Source organism: Sinohyriopsis cumingii, chromosome 5 (genome assembly GCF_028554795.1).
Source record: "Sinohyriopsis cumingii isolate HCF-2022 chromosome 5, ASM2855479v2, whole genome shotgun sequence".
NCBI lineage: Eukaryota > Metazoa > Mollusca > Bivalvia > Unionida > Unionidae > Sinohyriopsis > Sinohyriopsis cumingii.
This window is the reverse complement of record NC_142965.1, coordinates 117,404,344-117,428,671: the sequence shown is the minus strand read 5'-3', so window position 1 is coordinate 117,428,671 and position 24,328 is coordinate 117,404,344. Positions and strand designations below refer to the sequence as shown.

The 24,328-nt window shown below is 35.6% G+C and overlaps 1 protein-coding gene across 12 annotated transcripts in view; it reads left to right on the top strand.

The window, feature by feature from the left end:
- The window catches only part of LOC149800051 (uncharacterized), a 121,785-nt gene that overhangs the window by 37,002 nt on the left and 60,455 nt on the right, over window positions 1-24,328 (top strand). For 10 of the 12 annotated variants that reach the window (XM_089959597.1, XM_089959606.1, XM_089959601.1 and 7 more), the window contains exons 8-12: window positions 224-604; window positions 7,726-8,033; window positions 11,952-12,146; window positions 20,499-20,654; window positions 23,058-23,409. In XM_089959597.1, coding sequence (XP_089815723.1) covers window positions 224-604; window positions 7,726-8,033; window positions 11,952-12,146; window positions 20,499-20,654; window positions 23,058-23,409 — 1,392 coding nt within the window. The remainder of the gene's footprint in view (window positions 1-223; window positions 605-7,725; window positions 8,034-11,951; window positions 12,147-20,498; window positions 20,655-23,057; window positions 23,410-24,328) is intronic. The other 2 variants (XM_089959607.1, XM_089959603.1) reach the window with 2 other exon arrangements.

The following is a 24,328-nucleotide window of genomic DNA, read 5'->3' as shown; positions in this document are numbered from 1 at the left end:
ATGTGTGAAAATGTCATGACTAACCAAAAGCCAGTTCTTCCTAGCTTGACATGCTGTATTCAAATCAAGCCACATCAAGAACCTGCTGAGGTTCTCCTAAAAGGCTCATGAAAATATTGGACAAGAAATTGGTGACCATCAAGACAAAAACAGATTTGTATTTCACTATCATTTCTTACTGTAACTACTACAGCATGCCCTCTATCCCTACCCAATCTTACAGGTAAATGGAGAAATTTCTGTAGAGAACAACACTCAAGCTTTCAAACCTGTAGAGGTTATCCGGGACCAGAGGCCAGTCCCAGACGTAGACTTGCATCGCAGAATAACACATGAGAGGTCACCATTGGCACCAGCACCCCTGCCCAGCGAGCAGAGTTCAACATCATTATTGCCACGTCACATTACTCCCGGGCAAGCATCGGCGTATATTAGTGGCCACTATGTATCAGTATCTAGTCCCAACACAAGCCAACTCAGTCCGGTCACCATTACACCATTCTACCCTCCTAATCCTCAGATCCCTGTCACTCCTCCCACACAACAGGGGCCTGGACCAGGGATGCTTAGTTTTGAGGAAAACCTTGAAGATGAGTTTACTAGGGTTTGTAGACATAGATTATTTTCATTAATATTTACTGCATAGCACTCACCTTCATTTGGGTTTTGAAATTATGTAATAAAAATCATTTGACACCATGATTTAACAATTTGTAGACCAGGCGCCATATTTCCTGCATGTTTTTGGGTGGCCAAAAATACTTTTTTCTTTTCAAAATATACAAAAATATTTCATTCCTTGTCTGATAACTAACCACAAAAAATTCAAACCAAACAAGTCCACACAATGTTAGACTTTTCATTAAGTCTTAAAGCAAAGGAATTCCACATAACAAGTACATTAATTAGTTGACGATGACATTACTTGCCAAGTTTCACATAGTTTGTTTCTGTCCACAAGAAAATGCATGCATTTACTAACTTTATCATGAAGCAGAAGATTCTGCTGTTTTAGTCTCTTCCTTGATCTACTGCCCATAAAACTCTGGATAAATGTAACTCAGATTGGTTGCAAAATTTGTCATTTAATGAAAGCAATATGAAAACTAATGTGATTTGATGAATCTAGATTGTAGTTTTCCAAATAAAGTTGTAGTCTATTTCAGTAGCTGTTAGGAGAGAAGGAGGTCAGTCTTAAACATCATAACAAAACAAATGAATTGATCTCAGTTTCTGTGGTCTGGAAAAAATATGTAAATATAGGAAACTATATAAAAAACAAGAAATAAGGATCTCTTTTATGTTTGGCTATTTTGAAAAATGTTTTTAATGACACCATTATCCATTGAAACTAATACCAAGTTATTCAACCAGTGATGGAATTCAGGTTTTAATATTATCCACAATTGATGTGTTAAACTTTTAAAGATAAGACCTACACTTTAGCAGTTTTCTCATTTAATAAACGGTGACATATTATTTTATGTAATAATTTTAAATACGACATATACTCCGTTATAAGTTGACTCAAATTGTAAACTGCAATGACCCAGATCTACATTTGCAGAATGCATTAGCAGGTCCGGGACTATGCAGTTTGTTAGGAGTGATCAGTAGAACAAACAACATAGACCTTGATATACTGGTGCATTATGCAATGGCAGATCATGGTTTATGTTGTTTGCAATTGAACTCTACTTCTACATGAATATATGGCAAGTGTTCTTATGTAGACATTATTTCAAATCAGGGTGCACATGATTAGCTTGGCCTTTGTACTAGCCCCATATTCTTGTAGATCATTGAGCTGAAACCAGAGGCACTAAAATCAGATAGAAAACTTGGATCATATTTTGTACATTATTTGGAACCAAGGAAGCAAGGATAAGACATTCCTGGAAGTTGTTTACAGCAATCCTGAATGCTTTTGTGTCTTTTAATCCTATTATAATCAGTGTTACAGAATGGATGTAGAGATTGAGTCTTGAGTCTTATCAGAGCTGTAGATTACAAATGTAATGAATTTGACATTTTACTTCCTCGTTTGGAACAAATTGTATTTTTTGAAAGTATTTGTGGGGGAGGGGATTTGTGAACGCTGCAGAAATACAAAACTGAACTAAGAAAGAATAGTTTTAATTAATCATAAAGATGTTAATCTTACCTTCTGAATACATCACATGGCTTGGTGATCAATGCTGGTTGAGGATGTGTTTGATCACATGACTCCGTTTAAATAAGTCTTCTCGCAGTTATAAAGTCCTGTCATTTTAATCATATATGTAATATCCGGGTCTTTAATAACATAGTTTATATTGGTTGAACACATATACAACAGGCACTGTGCTTACAGCAGGTGTAAGTATGCTGGCAACTTTTGACAAAATGCTTCAAATAGTTAGCATAATTTAAAGACCTTTAAAAATAAAATTGTATTCAGTTAAATTGTGTATGTAACATATGCAGATGCACATGTTATCTAGAGCTCTGATCTTGTGGGCAAAAAGTTCCAGGAATATCAATAGTGAGGCAGTATGAAGTTGACAGTTTTGTTCCGATTGTGCTACATCTGTGTATCCCTGCTTGCATTTTCCATGCATCTGTTTTATAGTATGGTAAATTGCAAAAAAGTATTAAAAAAGAAAGAGAATTTGATTTGTTTTGTAGAAATAAAGCTATGATATGGGGATATCGGGGAATGAGTAGCAGATAAAAATTAGTAGGTTTCTTTATAAACAGCTGTTAATCTAATCTGCATTTATTATCTATGATTTACTTCATAAATGACAATTTTGCAATCAATGTGTATCATAATTTGCTTATACTTTTATTTTTATTATGCAGACATAATCTTTGTTCATGTCTTTGCTGTGCTTGTTCTACTAACTTGCTGTTTAGAAGCTTGCTGGCATGTATATTCTGAAGAAGCTTCTGTTGTTACTTGTGCATTGTGTGTATTAATTTGTCATATGCCTGCCATAAGAAAGATCATATTATGCCGTGATGTTGTCGACCTGTCTGCATTACAATTTCGTTTCCACACAGTCACGTATTTATTTTGTCCACCGTCTGCCATTACCAAACTTGTGGATAGCTTGCACATATGGGTAGGAAGAAAACTTTCAATTCTGGAGTCTAAAGGTCAAAGATTAAGGTCACTGTGACTGGAAGAAAAATGAGTTTTCACACAGTAACTTAAGTTCTCTGACAGATTTGTTCCCCAATCACATTAATGTTAGGAAAAGAACAATCTGCTACCTCTTAAATTCAGGCCTTCTGGAAGAAAAAATAATAATTTCATTATTTCCATCTACATGCCATATAGATAGAAGGAAGAAACTTATCAGTTATTGGCAGTATAAGTGATGGTTGATCAGAAGCAATTACAGTGTAAGTCCAAACAGGTTGCTGCAGGCCCCTAGGTTCTGGAGCCAGTATACCAAAGTTGATAGATTTTTGGCATGTTTAGATGGACCATTTTTCAGCGATAAAAATGAGTGATCCAAATCGTTTTATAAGGGCTTAACATATAATATATCCAGTTCCTTACCTTTTGCATCTTTCTTTGGTCTTGAGAAAACAGAAGTTGTACGAAGAAATTTGCACTTTACTCCCAAGATGAGCCCAGGAGATGGCTTAAAAGTCAAACTTTCTCTGGCTTTATTTCGGGCTTTTTCCAGTACCCTAAGTCAGTTGGGACACTCAGACCAAACCAGTCATAGTCCTCCACCAGTCAAATAAGTACATAGCTGTGCTAAGGTTCAAAATGGAGACAGCAGTCTATTTGGGTTCCATATATGTATGTGTGTGTGTGTGTGTGTGTTTCCTGACCTTCATTCAGCATCAGTCCGTGGGCATTTATGAAGAACATCAGCTGTTCAGGTCGGTTTTTTCAGCAGTGACTGCAATGTACTTAAACAGCAGCCTTCAAAACACTGGTAAGTTTAACTTTAAAGAAGGGCAGGAGTCTTTTCCTTATATCTTTGTTGTTCTTTCTAGTGAATTAGAAAGTCATGTCTCATTTCCTTCCAGCACTTATCCATTCGGGTGTTGAATTCTTAACCAACTTCAACCTTGCCTGTCCTTGTACATTTTGTGAATTATTGAGCTCAGAATGTCAATTTCCAAGAGGGAGTGGATTCCATAAAACAGTTTCTGCAACTCAGTGTGACAGATGTCTTTATCATTCACATCTGCCTGTTCATGCACCTTTTTCAAATGGTTTTACTGGCTTAGTGGAACACCTTTTCTGGTAGACTTGATTATTGAATTATGATCCTTATTGAGATAGGCAGTTCCTGCATTAATAGTAAGACAAACAATGATTTATGCAGGAATCCCTCTGGAAAAGCCCCAGTTGGATATTTAAGGAAGGATCAGCTTTTTGGAAGAGTAATTATCATAATGTCAGATGACTCTTTTGTGGTGATCTACTACATTAAATTGGGGTCACTTGACCTATGTTTGAAGATCTGGGGCTTTCTGTGCATGTGCTTTCTGGCACAGGTACATTTCTGACAGGCTCATTCAGTCATATGTTTGGAGCTGTTTCTTCCCTCCAACTGTTCTGGTATGAAAGTTGATACAGAAAATTGGTGTTGGAGTTGAGCCAGACACAAAAAGTGGTTCTGATAGCCCCTCTCAGATGGGACAATTCTTGGGTGAATGATCTATTGTATATACTCGCTTATAAGTCGACTCAACTATAAATCCCCCTTCCCCTTCTGAGGCTACAAAGAGCCAATTCGCTTTGATCTGCCTGTAAGTCAAGGTGTATTTTGCAAATCATATTGTCAAGGAGTCAGAGTTGCACTTTGGAAAAATAGACAAGCATAGATTGATGGTTTGATATATATGAAAAATAAATGACAGAACCAATGTAAAATACAATCATTTTATTGAGAGGAACTGGCCATAGATAAATTGACAACTTACAATTTGTCCTAATTAAGTCCATTTAAATCCATCTTATTTACAATTTAATTAAGTCTATTTAAATCCATCTTGATTTACAGTTTAATTAAGTCCATTTAAATCCATCTTGATTTACAATTTAATTAAGTCCATTTAAATCCATCTTGATTTACAATTTAATTAAGTCCATTTAAATCCATCTTGATTTACAATTTGATTTCCACACATATTACAAATAAAGAATGAAAGTCCACATTTTTAACAAATTCACAGTAGCATATATACATGTCACTAACTAATGTCATCAGGTACAAATCGTCAGTGTCTGATAAAGTTCTGAAATCTTCCATCATCATCTAGTAAATCATCTTTTCTAGACATTGTGAATATCATCAAACTCCATTTCTTTGGTTTCAGTGTCATTTGTGGGTGCTTATGTAAAGACTGAGCTTAGGCTCTGTAAATAACACTATGATCACACAGTCTGAAATCTATGAAAGGTTGCAACTGAACATGTGTCATTTTTGCGATGAGATCAAAGAGTTCAGATAACTACTGTCTGTTATTTTGCATTCAGTGCTGTGGTTTGATCAAAGGGTTCTCTCATGCAAAAATAAAGAGGGTGCTGCCTTTACAAGCTAAAAGGCATTAAGGTCAAACATTCACTGGAGGATGTAGAACTCTGCATGGCACAGAACAAGTACATGTACTAAATTCGCAACTCCATCAAAAGGATTATCAACTTTAGAACAAGCAAGTCCTGCCTTTACAAGCCAAGGGTTTATCAGGTCACATGCAGAGGCAGAAACCGTGGGAATTAGAATTCTAATTATGGAAAAGGAAAATACAGCTTAAATCAAAACTTTTACTGCGTCAAACAGTATTTATACAGCAAAACAAAAATATTAATTCCAATACAGATTGTTAGGACTAACATGAAAATGGAAGCATTATAAATGCTAGTAAATACTAATAGTATACAAAATTTGAAAGTAAACATATAGTAACTTGTTTCTCTGAGCATTACCCAGTCATAATATGATAAAGCCTTCCCACACATTCTTGCCGATGCAGGCATCCATTTGGAAGTATAACTCGGCTCAAACTGGTTAATATTCAGTATATGATTAGCCACCTAGTGGAGGGAAGGGAGGTAATTGGTGAAAGTTTCCTCCCTGTGTATTTATGGTATACAGATGGGAAAGACTAAATTTTCTTTTGTCATAGAGAGCATGATTCAAGAGGTAGCAAAGTTTATTTCTCAACATTAACATGATCAGGCAAATTTTCTTGGAGAAATCTAATTCATGAAGAAGGAAAAATTATTTTTTCTGCCATCTAGAGTTGCTTGACATTTTGGAAGGCTTGCATTTGTGGTATTTAAGGACCCTATATATTTTGGGGTCAAAAGGTCAAATGTCAGAGTCACTGACTGAAGAAGAAAACTGGTTAATGCCTCTTCAGATAAAATCAGAAGGTCACAAGTCAGAGTCACTGTGACAAAGAATAAAATGTTCCTACACAAAGACATTAGTTTCCACACAGGCCAAACCAGACATTGTCACTGGCTTGTACTGGATTTGAGGAAAATTGCTTTCTGTTTTGAGGTCAAAAGATCAAAATGTTATGGTTACTGTGATTAGAAAATGGGAAATGGGTCTGCACTTGAATTTCAGTTTTCATCCATGTACCATCATTGACATAAAGTGTCTGGTGTATGTCCTTTCAATTTTTGGTTAAATGATGCTGATGTACCATCAAATAAGATGAATATACAAAAAAAATAATAGAAAAGCCATGATTTTTTTTCTTCTTCATAGAATATGGAATCAAGATTATTGGAGAAACTTCAACAGAATGCATCCTATTTGTTAGGTGTAATCTCAGACTTGGCCCCTAGTTAACAGAGTTTTGGCTGTTGACAATTCACTCTGCACTTCACATGGCTTGAGCTTTTGAGCATTCAGCATATTTTGATTTTCTCATGCCTTTTAATATATTTTGCCTTGTCCACTGTATTTCTTGACTCTGTCATTTTTTAACTGTACCAGTTGAAAGCCAAAATCACCTATGCATTTATTATCTGTTGGTTGGTAGTAGTTATCACTATTCTACCTAAACTGCTTAGAAGAAAGTAATGACACTTGGAAATTTTGTCCTAGGTCAAGTTGATCGTAAATGAAAATGGTGTTCCTATAACAGCCAGTATGGTCGCCATGGCAGCCATTTAAAAAATCTTGTTATTGCTTCTCATCTTGAACATACAATCATATCAGCATAGAATTATCACTGAAAGACTTCATATATAAATGTTATGGCATGAAATGTAAATGATGTCAGTGTGATCTCCGGCATGGCTTCCATTGTGACCATCTTGAAAATCTTGCTGTTGCTGCTCGTTTTGAATGAATAGTTGTATCAGTGTGGAATTTTCACCTTCAGCCTTCAAAGATCTTGCTGATCCTAAATGAATATGGTACCAATGAGACTTGCATCATGGCTCTAGTTTTACAAGTGATTGTTATCTTACAATTATTAATGATTAAATGTATTTAATATTAATTGGATATTGTTGTTTTGCACAGAACAATTTTTTAATTTTCATTATATCATGCATGTGCATAAGTTGAGTGATAGAAAGGTTTATTCCTGGAAAATTTCATAAATTGATCTTGCATTTTGTATGCAAAACATATTTCCTTTTACAATGAAATGTTTTTGTATGTATTAAATGCATTTCGCAATGCTATTTTCTTTCTCTGCATAATTTAATTGTCTTCAGAATTGTGATATCAACATTGATATTTGTAGGAACTACAAAGACAAAAACAGGAATATGAACGCAAAAAGAAAGCCGCAGAGCAGCTGCGACTCCAGCATGAGGAAGAAATAGAAAGGGAGGAACGTCGGCGAGCAGCATTACGTGTTCAAGAAGAACAGCGGGCACTATTGGAAAGGCAGCGGGAGGAGATTAGGGTACAGGAGGAGTTTAGGCTAAAGGAGGAGTTGAGGATACAGGAGGAACTGCGACAGAGGGAGGCAGAGACACAGAGGCAGGAGGAGTTGCGGAGATTGGAAGCATTGAGGGTGATTGAGGAGGCACAAGAACAGAAAAACAAGTTGGTATCATAGCCTAATTTTGCATTTATCTCCATCGGTAAATCCAGATTTAGAAGGCTTAAATTTGGAAAAGGGGTGATTTGTTTTGCAAAAACTGAACATCTTTCTGTTTTTCAGTAAAAATGTACTCCCTTCACAAGAAAAAGGAGGAGATATTTGGTTGACCAATGCATCAACCCCAACCCCCGAATCTGTTGCTGCATCTTCTACTTTGGAGTCATAGTTGGGGGTGGGGTGTACCAGTTTTGCATATTTTAGTTCTGCTGGTCATAGACCAGAAGAGCCTATGGTATGACCTGTTGTCTGTTGACCCCTGGTCTAGTTTGTTCCTCATAAAAAATGGTGACAATTTGATATATAATCATAGTGACATAGTATTTTCACCATAAGACTTCTATGACGTCTAGTTGGTCCTGAATAAAAATGGTACTGATCTGAAATCCATTATGGTAACCGTAGCAGATAATTTTGAAAATCTTGTTATTTAAGGAAAAAATGGTAAATTCAAATTGTCATTTGGGTTTTTGAAAGATTAATTAGGGTATCTTGATGGTCATAAATGAAATTTATGCCGATATGACCTCAGGGCAACAGTGGCTGTCATCTTGAAAATCTTTTTGTTGCTGTTCCTTCAAAATAGTAATTCCTACGAGTTTTTCGCTAGAAGACATCATGATGAAAATAGTGCTGCTCAGTCATCAAAAACGGCTGCCATATCAGCCATCTGGAAAATCTTGTCCCTACTGAATGGGCATATTAATTTGGGGTTTTCACTTATAGACTTCTAAAGATGTCCAGTTGGTTCTAAATGAAAATGGTTCATATCTGAAGTCTAACATGGCCACCATGGTAGCCATGTTGGAAATCTTACCATTTGCTACTCCTGAACAGAAAGATCGCTCTGGTGGCCTAGTGGTTAGAGCATCCGCCTCAGAAGTGGGAGGTTGTGGGTTCGAACCCTGGCCGAGTTATACCAAAGACTTACAAAAATGGTACTAACAGCTGCCTCGCTAGGCGCTCAGCATTAAGAGGTTAGTGTTAGAACTGGTTGGCCTGGTGTCAGGATAATTTGACAGGGTGGGACATCATGCTACATGTCTGCAGCATGATGCCCCAATGCTAGACACTCACTATAAACTGCCACACTGCAGACATCGTAGCAGTATGACTAAACGATTGTTAAAGCTACGTAAAATATGCTAATCACACAGACACACAGACACATACCTGAACAGAAAGTCATATCAGCATGGGTTTTCACCAGACGACTTCTTCTAGTGTGTAGTTGGTTCCACAAAAAATTGTGCTGATCCAATATTCAGTATGGCCACCACAGCAACTGTCCATACTGGGTTTTCACCAGAAGTCTTGTAATGATGTCTAGTTTGGTACTAAATGAAATGGCGCAAATCTGACGTCCAGAAAGGCCACCAGCCACCATGGCAGCTGTCTTGTTGTTATTGTAACTCCTAAATGGAAAGTCAGATTGAGTAGGGGTTCCACCAGAAGACTGTTTATGATCTTCTTGGTTCTGAATGAAAATTGTACAGATTTGACTGCAGATTTGCCCACCATGGGAGTCATCTTGAAATTCTTGTCACCACTCTGTCTAAATGGAAATTCATGTTGACTTGAGGTTATCGGAACACTTATGGTATCTGGTTAGTCATGAATGAAAATTATGTTGAGCTGACATCTGATATGAATATCTTGTTATTGCTACTCCAACAGAATTGATGGTCACCAATAAAACCTTGTGATATCAAGTTGGTCCTCAGTGATATTTGTTGTCCCAGAGATATCCACTATCGCTACCACAATGAATATGTTGAAAATCTTGTCACCAAATCTTCTGAATGGATGGTTATTTTGGCATGGGGTTTTCACCACAAGACTTTAATGGTTTCTGGTTTGTCCTAAAAGAAGATGCTGCTGATCTTGCATCCACAGTTGCTGAAAACCATATCACTCCAGAATATCAGAGATTATTATATGCTCATTTTTTTTCTCTGTTAACTTTACGTTGTCAGAATCATGCAATATTTTATGATATTGCACACCTTCATATTGCACTCATGTGCAGGACACATATACCCAACGGTGTATTAGGAACTACTTTGTAAACAAATCATGTACACTCGTGTAGCAGATGCTTTACATTTTGGTTGATTAAATTTATTTCTGAATGAACTAAAGGAGATGTTTTGTGGACTGCCACATACCAGCTGCTTTACTACATTCTGCGTTAACTTTTTTGATACATTGTTTCGGATTTTGGTGATTGACACCAGATTTCTTAAAATTATTGGGTACCTACAAGTAACATGCAAGTTACAAGGCATAAACTGCCTCCTTTAGCTGGTAATAAGAATGGCTAAAAAATATACTTACAGTTTTACATCCTGAATTTCCTCAAAATGTACTTTCTTAGTTCTGCAAATCTGAATTACAAGACCCTTGTCATGGGTTCTCAAGCTTGATTATGCATTTCAAAATTGTACTGTAATTTGGACTATATGCCAAGTGCAGTTACATCCTTCTTACTGCACTCAAAATGAAATAAACATATTCCATAGCATCTTTTTGATAATTGAAATTGAATGACTTCATATTTTTCACACATTATGATTTGAAACATTCAATGTCAGAACAGAAACACACTTGCAGATGTCAACACGCTGCTCCGTTGTTTCTGAAATCCAGTGTACTTCATGTAGAATTTGCAAATAAATCCAGTCCATAATCACGAAATTTCGTAGAAACAACAAAAGTACCAAAATCTGTTCCTTCCAGATCAAATGGAAAAGTTGTTGCAATGCATATTCATTCACAGTATTGGTCCAAATTTCAATTTTAAGTAGACCAAAATGTCATTTTCTTTCTCAAGGTATGTTGTTGCAGAGCAGCTACCATTAGACATTGCCCCCCCCCCCCTTGCCCAGTCAGGAGATAAGTGTGGGTGACCTCCCCAGCGAAGACAATTATTGGATATATCTTTGGTAAAGTAAATTTACCAAAATTGTAAAATATATTTTTTCTGAAAAGATGATTCTTTAACTTGAATGTGCAGTGACGTTAAGGAGCTTTGTTATTACAAAATAAGCCCACTAGGTCATAAAGTTATCTGAGACGTGAAATTAATTCTTATAATCTCAGCATTTCTTTAAAATTTAACTGGTAACAAAAAGTTGTTGTCTCATTCATGAAATAGTGGTACTATTAATATAATAGTAGTATTAGTACTACCATTCACCCTGCTTTACCACAGGGAGATTTACAGTTAATTAACTTAATTTGAAACTTAGAGGCTTGATTTCCTGCCAAGTACAATATTTCAAAAGATATATAAGTCAAAACAAACCGGATTTGGCAAATATTAGTGTGACAGGTGTTAACTGACTCAGGTGGTTGGTCATAATTGCTCTCAAATCTAGACTTTGTACTTTCCCCAACAAAGTACTTTGCCTTGTTCAGATGAGACTTTTCAGTATTGCTATGTATAGCATCTATCCAGAATTTGTTAACTGGTTGTTCATTTAACAGTAGCCGTTCAGATAAGTTTGCTGGCTTCAATAATCACTGAATAAATTCAGAATAATAAAATCATTGGAAAGAGACAGAACTATGACGAAATATGAGATGCTGTAATTATTCTGTTGTTTACGGCTATAGGATTCCTTCCCCTGCCATAAAAAAATGTCAACATATAAAAAACATTCCAGATGCATAGTATTGACTTAACATGTCTAAAATGAAATTGGAGTTTTATTTTCATGCTATCTTTATGCCAAGAATTTCTGCATTTTATTTTTTATTTATGAGGAATGCTTATAATTTCTGGTATGTTTCCTTTGCTGTGCATGTTGTTGGACATACTAACGAGGCATGCCTTTACCTAACAAATTTTTTATTTTCAGTTTCTCTTATGATAACTATGGTAACTACAGTAACTGTAACAATTCCTCTACTACCTCCCATTGGTCGGCCATCATACCTCAGCATGGCATGCAAGTGCAGGAGGAATACAGCAGCCCATATCAGGAGGCTGGCATGACACCTGCCAACCAACCTTATGTCTCCGCCCCATCTTATGCCATGCATTATGACTCTAGGTAGGCTATGTCAGCATGTAGACAAGTACATTGGGCTAACATTTTGAGCAGAATCTTTTCTTGTTCTTTTCTCTAGTTTAAATTTTCTTTTGCATGTTTTAGTAACATTTGCATTATTTTTATCCATCTTTGTGCAGAGTGGGAGGTGAAATAATGTGATACACCTTATCTGGGTGACTGGCTTTCAACCCATTCATTCCACTGATGATATCTCTATCTCCTCCTTAGCCATTGGTTGGACATAACACCAGACTTTGCACATACAATATTTACAGTTTCTTGACAGATGGCAAGAAATACATTTTTAGCACTACAGGTCATAGACTAGAAGATCTTAGAGGATTGACTCTTGTCCATCATCTGTGTGATGTCCACCCATCAATTAACTGTTTGTTATTACTGTTCTTCCTAAAACTGAAACTTTACACACATTCACCCCAAGGTCTAGTTGGTCCTAAATAAAAACAGTACTGCTCAGGCATCCAATATGGCCACCACAGTGGCCATCTTGAAAATCTTGTCACTACTGTTGAATGGATGGTCATATCAACATGGGGTTTCTCCTAAAAGACTCTTCTTATGATTTCTGATTGGTCCTAAATTAAATGGCAGTGATATGACATCTTGTTTGGACCTGAAATTCTTTTCAGTTCTCCTTGTGAACAGAAATTCTTATTAATGTGGGTTGGTTGTCCATAGAAGACTTGTGATGTCTTGTTGGTCCAACATAAAATTGTTCTGCTTGGACATACAATATGGCTGTCACAATGGCCATCTTGAAATCTTATCATTGCTACTCCTCCTTAATGGATGGTCATATCAACATGAACTTTTTACTAGAAGACTTATGATACCTTGTTGGTCCAAAATGAAAAACTGTGACAATGTGACTTTCAATATGGATATCACTGAGGCCATCATCAAAATCTAGTTTTCTCTATTACATGTACCCCTGAACACAAGATCATATCAACATGTAGTTTTCACTAGAAGACTTCATATAATGTTCTGATGAACCTAAATGAAAATGGTGCCTTCTGGGCATTCAGTATAGCTACCACAATGGCCGTCTTGAAAATTGTGTAACTACTCCATCAGAATTGATGTTTCCATCAACATGCAGTTTTCACTAAAAGACTTCATAGGATATCTAGTTGCTACTAAATACAGATGGTGCCAATCTTTTATTAAATATGGCTGCCATGGCAGTCACATTGAAAATCTTGACATTGGTCTGTCTGAATCAGCGGTAATATTGGCATGGGTTTTTTGCCAGAAGTCTTAATGATGTCTAGTTTGTCCTGATGAAAATTGTTTTGATCTTTGATACGTTGGCACAGCAGCTAACTTGAAAATCTTGTAACCCTGAATATTTGAGATGGTTTCAACAAAAAAAAGAAATTGTCTAATCTGGAAAAGTGAAGCATCAGTCCCTTCAAGGGAGTAGTGTTACTTTTTTCATAGTTTTTATGGTGTGAAGTTCACAAGTGACGTTTTGTGTGCTCTGATTGTCATGTCACAGGTGAAAATCTTTGGTGCTTGGGTTTAACCTGTGGCATCCTGCAACTAGATTTTCTTGGATATGCATAAATTTGCATGACCTTTCATGCTGTTTGAATGAATCAAAGTTTCCCTTCCAAGCACAGTAATTTATCGATCGATATAAAGGGTTGTTTTGATGATATTAATAGCTTGCTTCATTGCATTCTTGTTTATGCATATTTGTAAAAAAATGAAGAAAATCATGTTGCAGGTAGCAATAGGTTAAAAAGGGCTGCAGATTTTCAACTATGGTTTTTGATGATGGCTGTGACCCAATTTTTGAACAATTTTGGAATAAGCCAAGAACCTGGGAATGACCAGTCATTCTATCCTAGAATTAAATCAAATTAACTCTGTACTGTGAGAAAACATAGGACAGTCTGTTTTCGTGTTCTTCATAAAATTTATTTTTGGAAACATCTTCAAACCTTTTGGCCTAAGGCACGACAGTAGATCTGTATGAGCCCAGAGACAGTAATCTATATGATGGAATCTAGCTTGCACTCACTCATGGTCGTGGAAAAGAAGAGGTGGGTATGTAAAAGGGATATATGTACTACTTTGTTTAATAAAAATTGTCTGTGTGTGTGTGTGTGTGTGGAGGGGAAATGCTATTGTGAGCGAAGTAAGTAGCTGTCATTATCACTTTTTCCAAGAGTGATTTCATCAAAATTTTAGATGTTTTAAAAGTTTTCCCAAGTCATGCATTATACAGGGGTTACACTAGACATATTGGGACTACTTCCTCTTGTCTAAATATGCCAACAGGCTAAAAAAATACAGATCAGCAGTCACATTTTCTAATAGCAGTCTAATTCATCAGCAAATGGTGTTGTATGGGCTCTTTGAAGTTAAATAGTATCCAAATGCATGAATACTTGTCAAATATATGAAAATAGTAAAAACGTAAACTCTTCAATGTGTAAGATTGATTCATGGCTGTGTTACAAGCATTAGACTGTTGTCCTGAAAATAGGCAACTAATAATAATTTAAGGCAAATCATTGCATTCCATGTTTTTAGGCAGAATACTGGATACATTTATTAACCTTTAGTTTTCAAAGGTTATGGCCTCAAAAGTTCTTTCACAATATGGTGTTTGGTTTTGGATTGATAAAAGTTTGGGATTTTTCATGCATTTTCATATTGTTCACTTTATTGTGGTCGGCTGTAAAATCAAACCTAATGCTTATTGGAGTACACCAGAGTCTACAAAATCAGCAGATATACCTGTTTTGAAGCATGTTTTTCCCAGTACACTTATTACAGTGTCTTTAAAAAAACATAGGATTCAGTATTTTTGACAGATTGTCAGTGGATTCAGTAAGGGAAATAGAGGGGTGGTTATGCACTGATTCCTGGCAGGGTGAAGTTAACTTGTGTATTGAAGCAAAGTTGAATTGACAAAAGCAGCTAATTCACCTGAACTGCCCCATTCCCCCCATCCCATTGATTTCTGATTGTGGCACATTTTCCAGGCAATTGTCTTTTTGAACATTTGTTAGCATGCATTTATGTAGCACCAGCATGCTTTCTTGAGAAGCCATACTGAATGTTATATTACACCTCAAAGTTACTGTTTAATATGTTTATATCACTTCTTTGAGTTGTTAATTTTTTTTTTCAGTATTGTGTTTAATTTTGAATGGCATGTCATAAAGTATTTATGTTAGATTCACTTTACAATTTTAGGAAGTCGATTATGTTTCTGGAAAATAACACAAAATGTATAAAGATGGAGATCAATTCTCACAATAATAATTGGATTCTAAGAACTGTATTATTTCTCCCATGATAAGACTAGGGGGCCAGTATAACAAATTTGTCAAAAAGTAGTAGGGGATGGGCTATTATCAGACAAATATATCCTTTGTAAATATTTGATGACATTTTCAAAAATAATGGGGGCAGGGGAGGTAGGGTTTATCACTGGACAAATAAGGTGCACAGTATTTCCTGAATTTGTACTAGGGTTCTTGCAATACCATATAAGGAGACATCTTTGTGCTGTGGTGCTATTGAATACTTGATCTGCAAGTTTTTTTTAGCTCTACTGGTCATTGACCAGAAGAGTTTGTGAAATGGCCTGTCGTTTGTTTTCATTTTTCAGTCTTCTGTTGTCCATTTCATTAACACAAATTTCTTATCAGTATTCAATCTAAATGACATGGTGGATTGCCATGGAACTTTACAAAGGCATTCATCCAGTGGTCTAGTCACTCCGAAATGAAAATGGTGATGCATACCATCTTGTAAATCTTATTGCTACTTCCTGTAGAGGGTCAAGTCATTGTGGGGTTTTCACTTGCTATCTGGTTGGTCCTAAATTAAGATGATGCCAGTCCAATATAAAGTATGACCACCATGGCAGCCATCTTGAAAATATTGCTTTTGCTACTGTTTATACATAATGTTTTCACCAGAACTCTTCTTGTGATGTGTATTTGGTCAGAAATTAAAATGGTGCCTATCTGATGTCCAATATGACCACCAAAACAGCAATCTTGACATTTTTGTTACATAGTTTTTTTATTAAAATAAAATACTTTTTTACTGAAAGACTATGATGTCTGTTTGGTCTTAAATGAAAATGGTACCAGTCTGACATACAGTATGAATGCCATGGCCATGTCAGCATCCGATTTCACCAGAAGACTTTTGTGTAGTTAAAAAAATGGTGCATCATGAACTTTCAGTATGGTCACCACAGTGATCATCTAAATCTTGCTATTGCTACTTCTCCCGAATGAATGGTATTTCATCATGGTTTTTTACTAGAAGACTTCTCATAAAATGTGGTTGGCCTATCTGATGTGCAATATGGCTGCTAGTGGGTCATCTTGAATATCATATTATAGCTCCTTCTAGCTGAATTGTTATATAGGCATTGGGTTTTCAACAATCTACTAGTTATGATACTTTGTTGGTCCAAAATGAAAATGGTACCAGTCTGGCTGTAAATCTGGCCACCATCTTGAAAACATTATTATTACTACTCTTCACCAGTAGACTTCTTATGGTGCCTAGTTGTCCGGAATGAAAATAATGGTGATTTGACATCTGAATGGCCTCCATGTTAGCCTTATTGAAAATCTGGTTACTGGTACTCCTCCAGGATTGATGGTGAAGTTCTTCGAACAATAGTGTTCCCTTTACGCACATTTGTGTGTCATGGATGCATGCGGAAGAAAATTGAGGCACACATTTTGTTGCTGTGCGTTTGTTTTTTGTGGCAAAGTATTTGCCAATTGCAATCAGGATTTATTTAATATCCTATGCTTTGGATGAGGGATGGCATCGTCTGGTTCCCTGTTTCGTATGCTCCCTGCCTTGCACTCCGCTGTATGGAGCATATGAAGCAGAGAACCAGACCAGTATAGGCAATGTTATGATGGAGTAGCTTCCCCTAATCCCATGAACTAGAAAGTGATCTTCAGAGAATCATTAGCCACAAAATTGAAAGAAGCAGAACACAAAAGAGTAACTATGGATCTAACTTTAATGAAAAATGCAGAAAATTATTCCCTTTACTGGAATACGGTACGTCCATTGGGATTACTGGTGTGACTTCTGATTGCATGGTTGCGAAGACTGCAAAAGACATCCTTTGTGACATGGTTTAAGAATTGTAAGAAATCTGCCCTTGTTCACCACAAGATATCTGTAGAAAACATTATCACCCGAGACATTCTTTCACAGCAAAGAATCAGAAAACTTGTAGAGACATATCCATTATTTGGATTACAAAGTCAGTGGGTCATTGCAGATTTTGTTGGTTTTTACCTTTGCTGCAATGAAAGAAAGATCTAAAAGTTCACTTATTAAAGAGACAATGAATCATTAGCCTCTTTGATTTTTGGATAAATGTGTTTTAGGACGAAGTGCAATGAAACTGATGTTAGTACACATTTTATGACAGGCGGTAAATTAACTGTCATTTGTTAAAAAGATTTATTTGACTTTTTGGATTGGCTTATATGTAATGGGTTGGTTTATAATATTGCTACAAAAGGATTATAAGGAGACTTAAAAGTACGACTTTAAACTAAAAGGAAAATGAACTAATAAAAGTATGTTGTGCAAGTTGCAATATCCTATTTCATGCTGAAAAAATAGTCAGATGAAAATTTGTCAGCACATATTTGACCCCCACATTTTTTATTTAACCCTTATTTCTGACACCAGTTTTTTTTTATAACCCTCAATTTTACACCCCCAGGGGGATACACTGATTAACAAGTTTTTGAAAGTCGTATTCAGGGGAAGGCAGTAAACTATTATAGCATGGTTTAGTGGTATATGCTTCCATTACTTTTTTTTATAGAGAAGACAAAAATATTCCCAAAATTAAAATGATAACTACAAATCTTGGCAGCATGAGAGGTATTATTTTGAGTGGGTAAATGAATATCAGTTGTCATTTATAAGTATGATTTGTTGTGGAAATAGGATTCAGTAATGGAAATTCCAGTACAAATCATCTCCATTTTTATAAGTTGTTGTGGGTACTTGTCTGCAAAATATTGTTGTTTTGACTGGAATTAGATTCTCATTTGGACTAGTGCTAAATATAAAATTATGCCAGTTTTACCCACAGTGCTTTTGCAAAAAATTACCCACAATTACATATAGAAATGACCGATTTGTAGGGTGAAACGATATATTCATGCATTGATACTTTTGCTGAAATGATACACATCGATACAAGAGGCGAAGAATCAATACAAAATGATACTGTATGCATGTTATAGTCTTCAGCAGTCATGAATCGTTATTATTAGTTGCCTTGTTATTCTGTAAAATTATAATCCATCTGAAACAGCATTTGCAGTCACAGGCACTCATGTTTATTAGCAAAAATGAAAAAAGATTATTTGAGAATACCCACTCGCCATCTACAAGTTAACACAAGTGACATGGTTCATAATCTACCCCCCCCCCCTTCATTCTAATTATCTTAACCCAGAAGTATGTTCAGCATATACTATACATTCCAAACGTGTAACACATGTTTATTGAAGTACTTTTTACTCATCATTTAATAATCACTTTCATGCAGGGTTGCTACTTTGAATAGTATCTTGACTCTGGTTGATTTGAAAACTATGCTACCAGTGTGTTGTACGTTGAAATACATAACATTGAATCCTCATTTGTTGTTATTGCTTGTTCCGGTCCAATAACTACCAATCAGAAATCAATGAAGCTTATTCTCTACGTGACAAACAGGCTAATGATTCATCTTCTTTTTAATAAGTTACACTTGAACTTTTAGATCTTTCTTTGTTGTTATTGTTTGTTCCACTCTAGGTTAAACAATAACCACCAATCAGAAATCTGTAGCTTATTGTCTGCGTGACAAACAGGAAGTATTAGCACAGCAACAGAGAGACTCTGCGGTAAAGTCATTAGATATGTCCAGTACTTAAGCGAAGATGCTGTCGGGGTGTGCCCTTGTGCAAAGTATGCAAAATTTGTACGAATTCATGTGCATGGAGAACAGTGAAACATAAAAACTCCCACAAATTCTCTGAAAGCCCCAGATATGAAAAAGAGCTCCGTGAAGTATACAATTTTTATTTAACCATTCTTGTCGAGACATCTGTTTTTCTGGTAGCAGCTGTTCCACTTCTGGGTTTTCAAGCACAATATAAATGGTTGTGAAATTAAATTTGATTAAAACAACGTGCTCAGGAATAAAATTTATATCGTAGATGGAACCATTCATGAACAAAGTTTTACAAATGCGTGTTTAAAATACAGGCTACCTAGAAAACCCAAAATGCCTGATTCCCGGCATGGTTCATTACGATTTCATTTGGCAAATACTGGCTGATGATAGTGATGATGACAATAATTTTTAAAGTTAGGAAGTATATGAGATTATTAGAACTGGGAAAGCGTTAATACAGACAAAAGTGAGTGATTTTGAGCCCAAAATTGTGTTAAATACGAGTCAGATGCACATGCTGGTTGGATAAAAAATAGATGGCATGACCCATTCAGTGATATATCAAAATTAAATATGTTCAAAGAGCAGAATACTGAGCCTAATTAAAATAAAAACAATTTAAAAGTATAATGCAATTTTCATTGTTTTAATTAATCAGATTTGCCCTGCCGATCATATGCTCCAAACCATATACAATCATCCATATCAGGATTAAGATAAATTGAATAAAATGAGGGTTAAAAATGCAATAAAGAAGTACAGATATTTATTTTAATACCTCTGTATGCACAAGCATTGATGGACTAAATACCGTTATACAGCAAATTATACCACTTATTGAAACTTGAAATTTGTTTACCAGCACAAAATAACTTGGCATTTTTAATTTGGTAAAGTATTTTTTCATTTTGGGGAAGGGTACATGTTGAAATATACTGTACTGTGTTTTACAGGTGATGCATGGTGTGTCATGGAACTCCAGCTGTAATTTTACAAACTTAATTTAAGGCACTATTACACTTTAACAATTCTTGATCTGGTGGTTAATGCTCCAAAAATAAAACAACACCGTAAGATTTCTTAAATTTAATTATTTTTTTATCATTAGAATATCGTGCCAGATGTTTTTTGTCTGACACAAACTGTGCCAGCTACCATGTACATTACAGACCTTTGAGTGATACTGATCAGATGAGTTTTGTTTATTAGATGCCAGCAATATGTAGGTTGGGCTAATTAAAAGAATGCATTCCTTCTCACACGTTTTGTTTTTCTTTTATTTATTCCAAATGTTTTAGTCATATTTATGTACTGTATGTTCACAATCTTACTCAATATAGCCTTTACTTCATTTTCAGGAAACCTGGGTTAAATACTTCAGGCAGTTTTAAGGAGGAACGTAAAACAAACAGTATTACTCCATACCGCAGGACAGTCTCAGATTCGGCTCATAGATTGCAACAGATTAACGGTCCCGCCAGCCCCCAGATTCCTGCACCCACAGTTATCACAAAGTAATTACATTTCATGTTGGTACTTCTCATCTTACAAAATAATTGTCATGGATTAAAATATAGGAGACTATTCTTAATATTTAGACACAGAGGTGATAATATGAAATGCTGAAAGTGAACAGGCATCTGTGCAAGTTTATAGTATAATTAATTGATTACCTCTTTGTACATGAGTAGTACATGAGTAATGCTAACAACTAGTTAGTTTTTTTTCCCCAACAAACAGCTCAAACATTTACAAAACAGGTTTGTAATAACCTTTCCAGTTTAGAATATATTTGTCAAAACAGTATCTTGCATTTGTGACATGAAAACAAAATTTCTGTGCAGTTTAGCTACAATGCTGTTTTTGTTGTATGATTTAACGCCATTTTTCAGCGCACGATAGGCTATACATGGCAACCAGAAATAATGGTGGAGGAAGAACCCAGGAAAACCGCAGAAAGAACCACCGACCCTCGAGAAGCTACTGGCAAGCTTTCTCACATACCCACATTGGCCGAATCCAAGACTTGAACCTACGCAGACAGAGGTGAGATGGCAGTGATCCATAATGGAGAGCGCTTTAGACCACTCGGCCACTCAGGGCCCCTATCTACAATGCAAATGTTATCTTATCCACATGTATTGTAGTATAACAACAATATGCTCAGTTCTTGTAGTTGCATTATTGTCAGCCATTAATACCATTTTTCTTGGGACATGAAAATTCAGTCAGCAGGATACCAGTAAGTTTGTAAAATATGCTGAATGGACAGATTGCAAACATTTTTTTTTTGCATGCAATCAATATGGGCTACAAACTTTTAAAGTTTCCAAATGTGATCAAGTTTGAGAGCAGTTTATTTTTAAGACAGTCAGTACTCATCTGGTTTCTATTAAAAAAAAGACTCTGTATGCATTTATCTGGTTCTTAAAAAAAGAGACTATATGCATTTATCTGGTTTCTTTAAAAAAGAGACTGTCTATATGCATTTATCTGGTTTCTTAAGAAAAGAGACTGTCTATATGCATTTGTCTGGTTTCTTAAAAAAGAGACTGTCTATATGCGTTTATCTGATTCTTAAAAAAGAGACTGTATATGCATTGATCTGGTTTCTTAAAAAATGAGACTGTCTATATACATTTATCTGGTTTCTTAAAAAATGAAACTGTCTATATGCATTTATCTGGTTTCTTAAAAAATGAGACTGTCTATATGCATTTAGGAGGCGTTCACCAGTTTTGTACTTTTGAGAGAGTGACGTTTGTAAGGTGAAGTTGTTCGCATTTAAAACATGCACAATGGAGAGAATGTTGGCATACGTCTATGTTATATTAATGTAATGTGGATGATATTGTACTTTTGGAAATTGTACATATATTTAAGCACACTGTTAACTAAAATGGCTGCTCTCTTGTGCTAAAAAAATCGGCCTGAATTAGTCTAAAGTACACTATCCATTGCAGCTATTAAAATAGGGAAAATGAATTTTGCCAGACTAGACAATATCAGCTTCTGAAAGTGTGATGAATGAATTACCAAATATATAAAATGTAAAAAAGTTATCAGCTCTCTTTTATACAATTTACTTCTGAAGTTCAGGAAGTGAAAATGATCAATTAGAGCTAGCACTTTTTCAAAAGGTGCACATCTGGAGTAAGGCCAAGCTATAACCCATATACACCCATCAATCGTACATCAAAATAAAGGGAATTAAAGGTTCTTTGAATTATACCTAAGATATACAAGGTCTTTTTTAAATAGCCAGTATAACCAGTGAGGAAAGCCGGGGAAATTCTTTTTCTTTAAACCTATGCAAAATACGAAACTGTAGAGTGCCACCTTATCTGATTCTTAAAAAGGAGACTATATGCATTTATCTGGTTCTTAAAAAAGAGCCTCTGTCTATATGTATTACCTGATTGTTAGAAAGGAGACTGTCTATATGCATTTGTCTGGCTTAAAAAAAAGATACTATGTCTGTATACGTTTTTATCTGGTTTCTTAAAAAAGAGACTATGATTTACCAGGTTTCATAAAAATAGTCTGCTTGCTTATAAAGGTACAGTTGATATCTTTGACAATTATTGATAAATTGTATATCCTTTATAACAATATAATTATATGTATGACTGTTTGTCTCTATTTTATTCTATTATTTTACTGATTCAGGTTTTATTTGAGACACGTGTATCTTTTAGATCCCATCATATATACATATATGTATATAAAATTGATATGATGATTCATATTATTTTTGACAATACGTAATGATGTAATTGTTATTTTAAAATAAAAAGATGTCATCTGTTTCTTTCAAAACATTTTGTGCATTAAATGTGAAACTAGTAGCACTGAATTTTTGGCGTTTGTGTTGGGTTTTTTTATATCCCAATTCAGTAAATGTTTGTTCTTTGCAGTGGTCCATATGGAGACAACACAAATGGATTTTCTCCTGCAACAACTCCAGTTACCTCAGTATGCCCTAGTCCAAATACATCATTTGACTTGCTTGATTCTATACCACCTCACTCTGCTCAAAATGCCCCACCCACCAGAGCTCCACCCACTGACTCGCGCCCTACAACTCCACAAAGTTCAGCATCAGTGGGCACAAGGCGAACAAAGGTAACAGATAAATTGCCATCAGGCTCGTCAACAGTTTCAGCACGACCGATAGGCACAGCTGACAGGCATGGTAGAGCCACAGCAGGGTCCACAACAGCGAGAACCAGTGGTTTACAAGCTCCACGGAAAAATCATTTAACTTCAGTAAGAATTTTCACAGTTAATTTTTTTGTCATGAGAGGGTGAGAATGATTCACTTTAAGCCATTACATCTCAACCAACTGAAAATTGCAAGAGAAGTCTTGATTATTCTGTTTTCTCTGCATTTCTTTTAACATTTTGTGACAAGTTCAGCTAAATAATGCATTTTCTAGCTCACCTCTTCGAAGTATATATACCTGTGTACAGTCTTAACTGCATAGCAACCATTATTTCTTCCTAGGTCCTATGCAGTTGTATGGAGTGAGTTTTGTAGCACCCCCTCCCTGGGAGAGGGCTAATAGGACTCTTTTTGTATATACATGTATGTTAGTTGTACATTTTTAGAGATGCTTTTGTTCTAGCTCAGGTTTTAAGTATACTATATACATGCTGTTTTACATGGAATCATGCCACTTCATGAGGGGATGCATCTTAATGAGGACTACACACTCATCACAAAAGTGAATCACTGTGACCCATAATTCATGCTTTACTGACCTTAATTCAGTCATTTGTTTCAGTTGATTATGATTGTATCATTAAACTTGATGATTCTATACATCTCTGTAAGTACCATGGCTGTGCAAAAAAGGGTCTTTTTGCCTTACATTTAACTTGTGACCACATAGGTGTTTTGTGTGCTGTGTATTACTACCTCATTTCACTAGTAGGTAATTATGTCCACATTTTATACTTCACTTATGCGAGTTAAATGTTGTGTTTTATGTTCATGTTAGAATTTTGAAAGAGATGATATGAATCTTTATTGGTAGCACATCCTTGCGAGAAAAAGAGGTTAATTTGACCAGTATTTCATCTTTAACTGTCATTGGTTATATATATGCATTTATCTCGTGACTACAGAAGGTTATGGCATACACTATGTATGCTGTCCTACCAAGAACCATACAATTTTGTGATA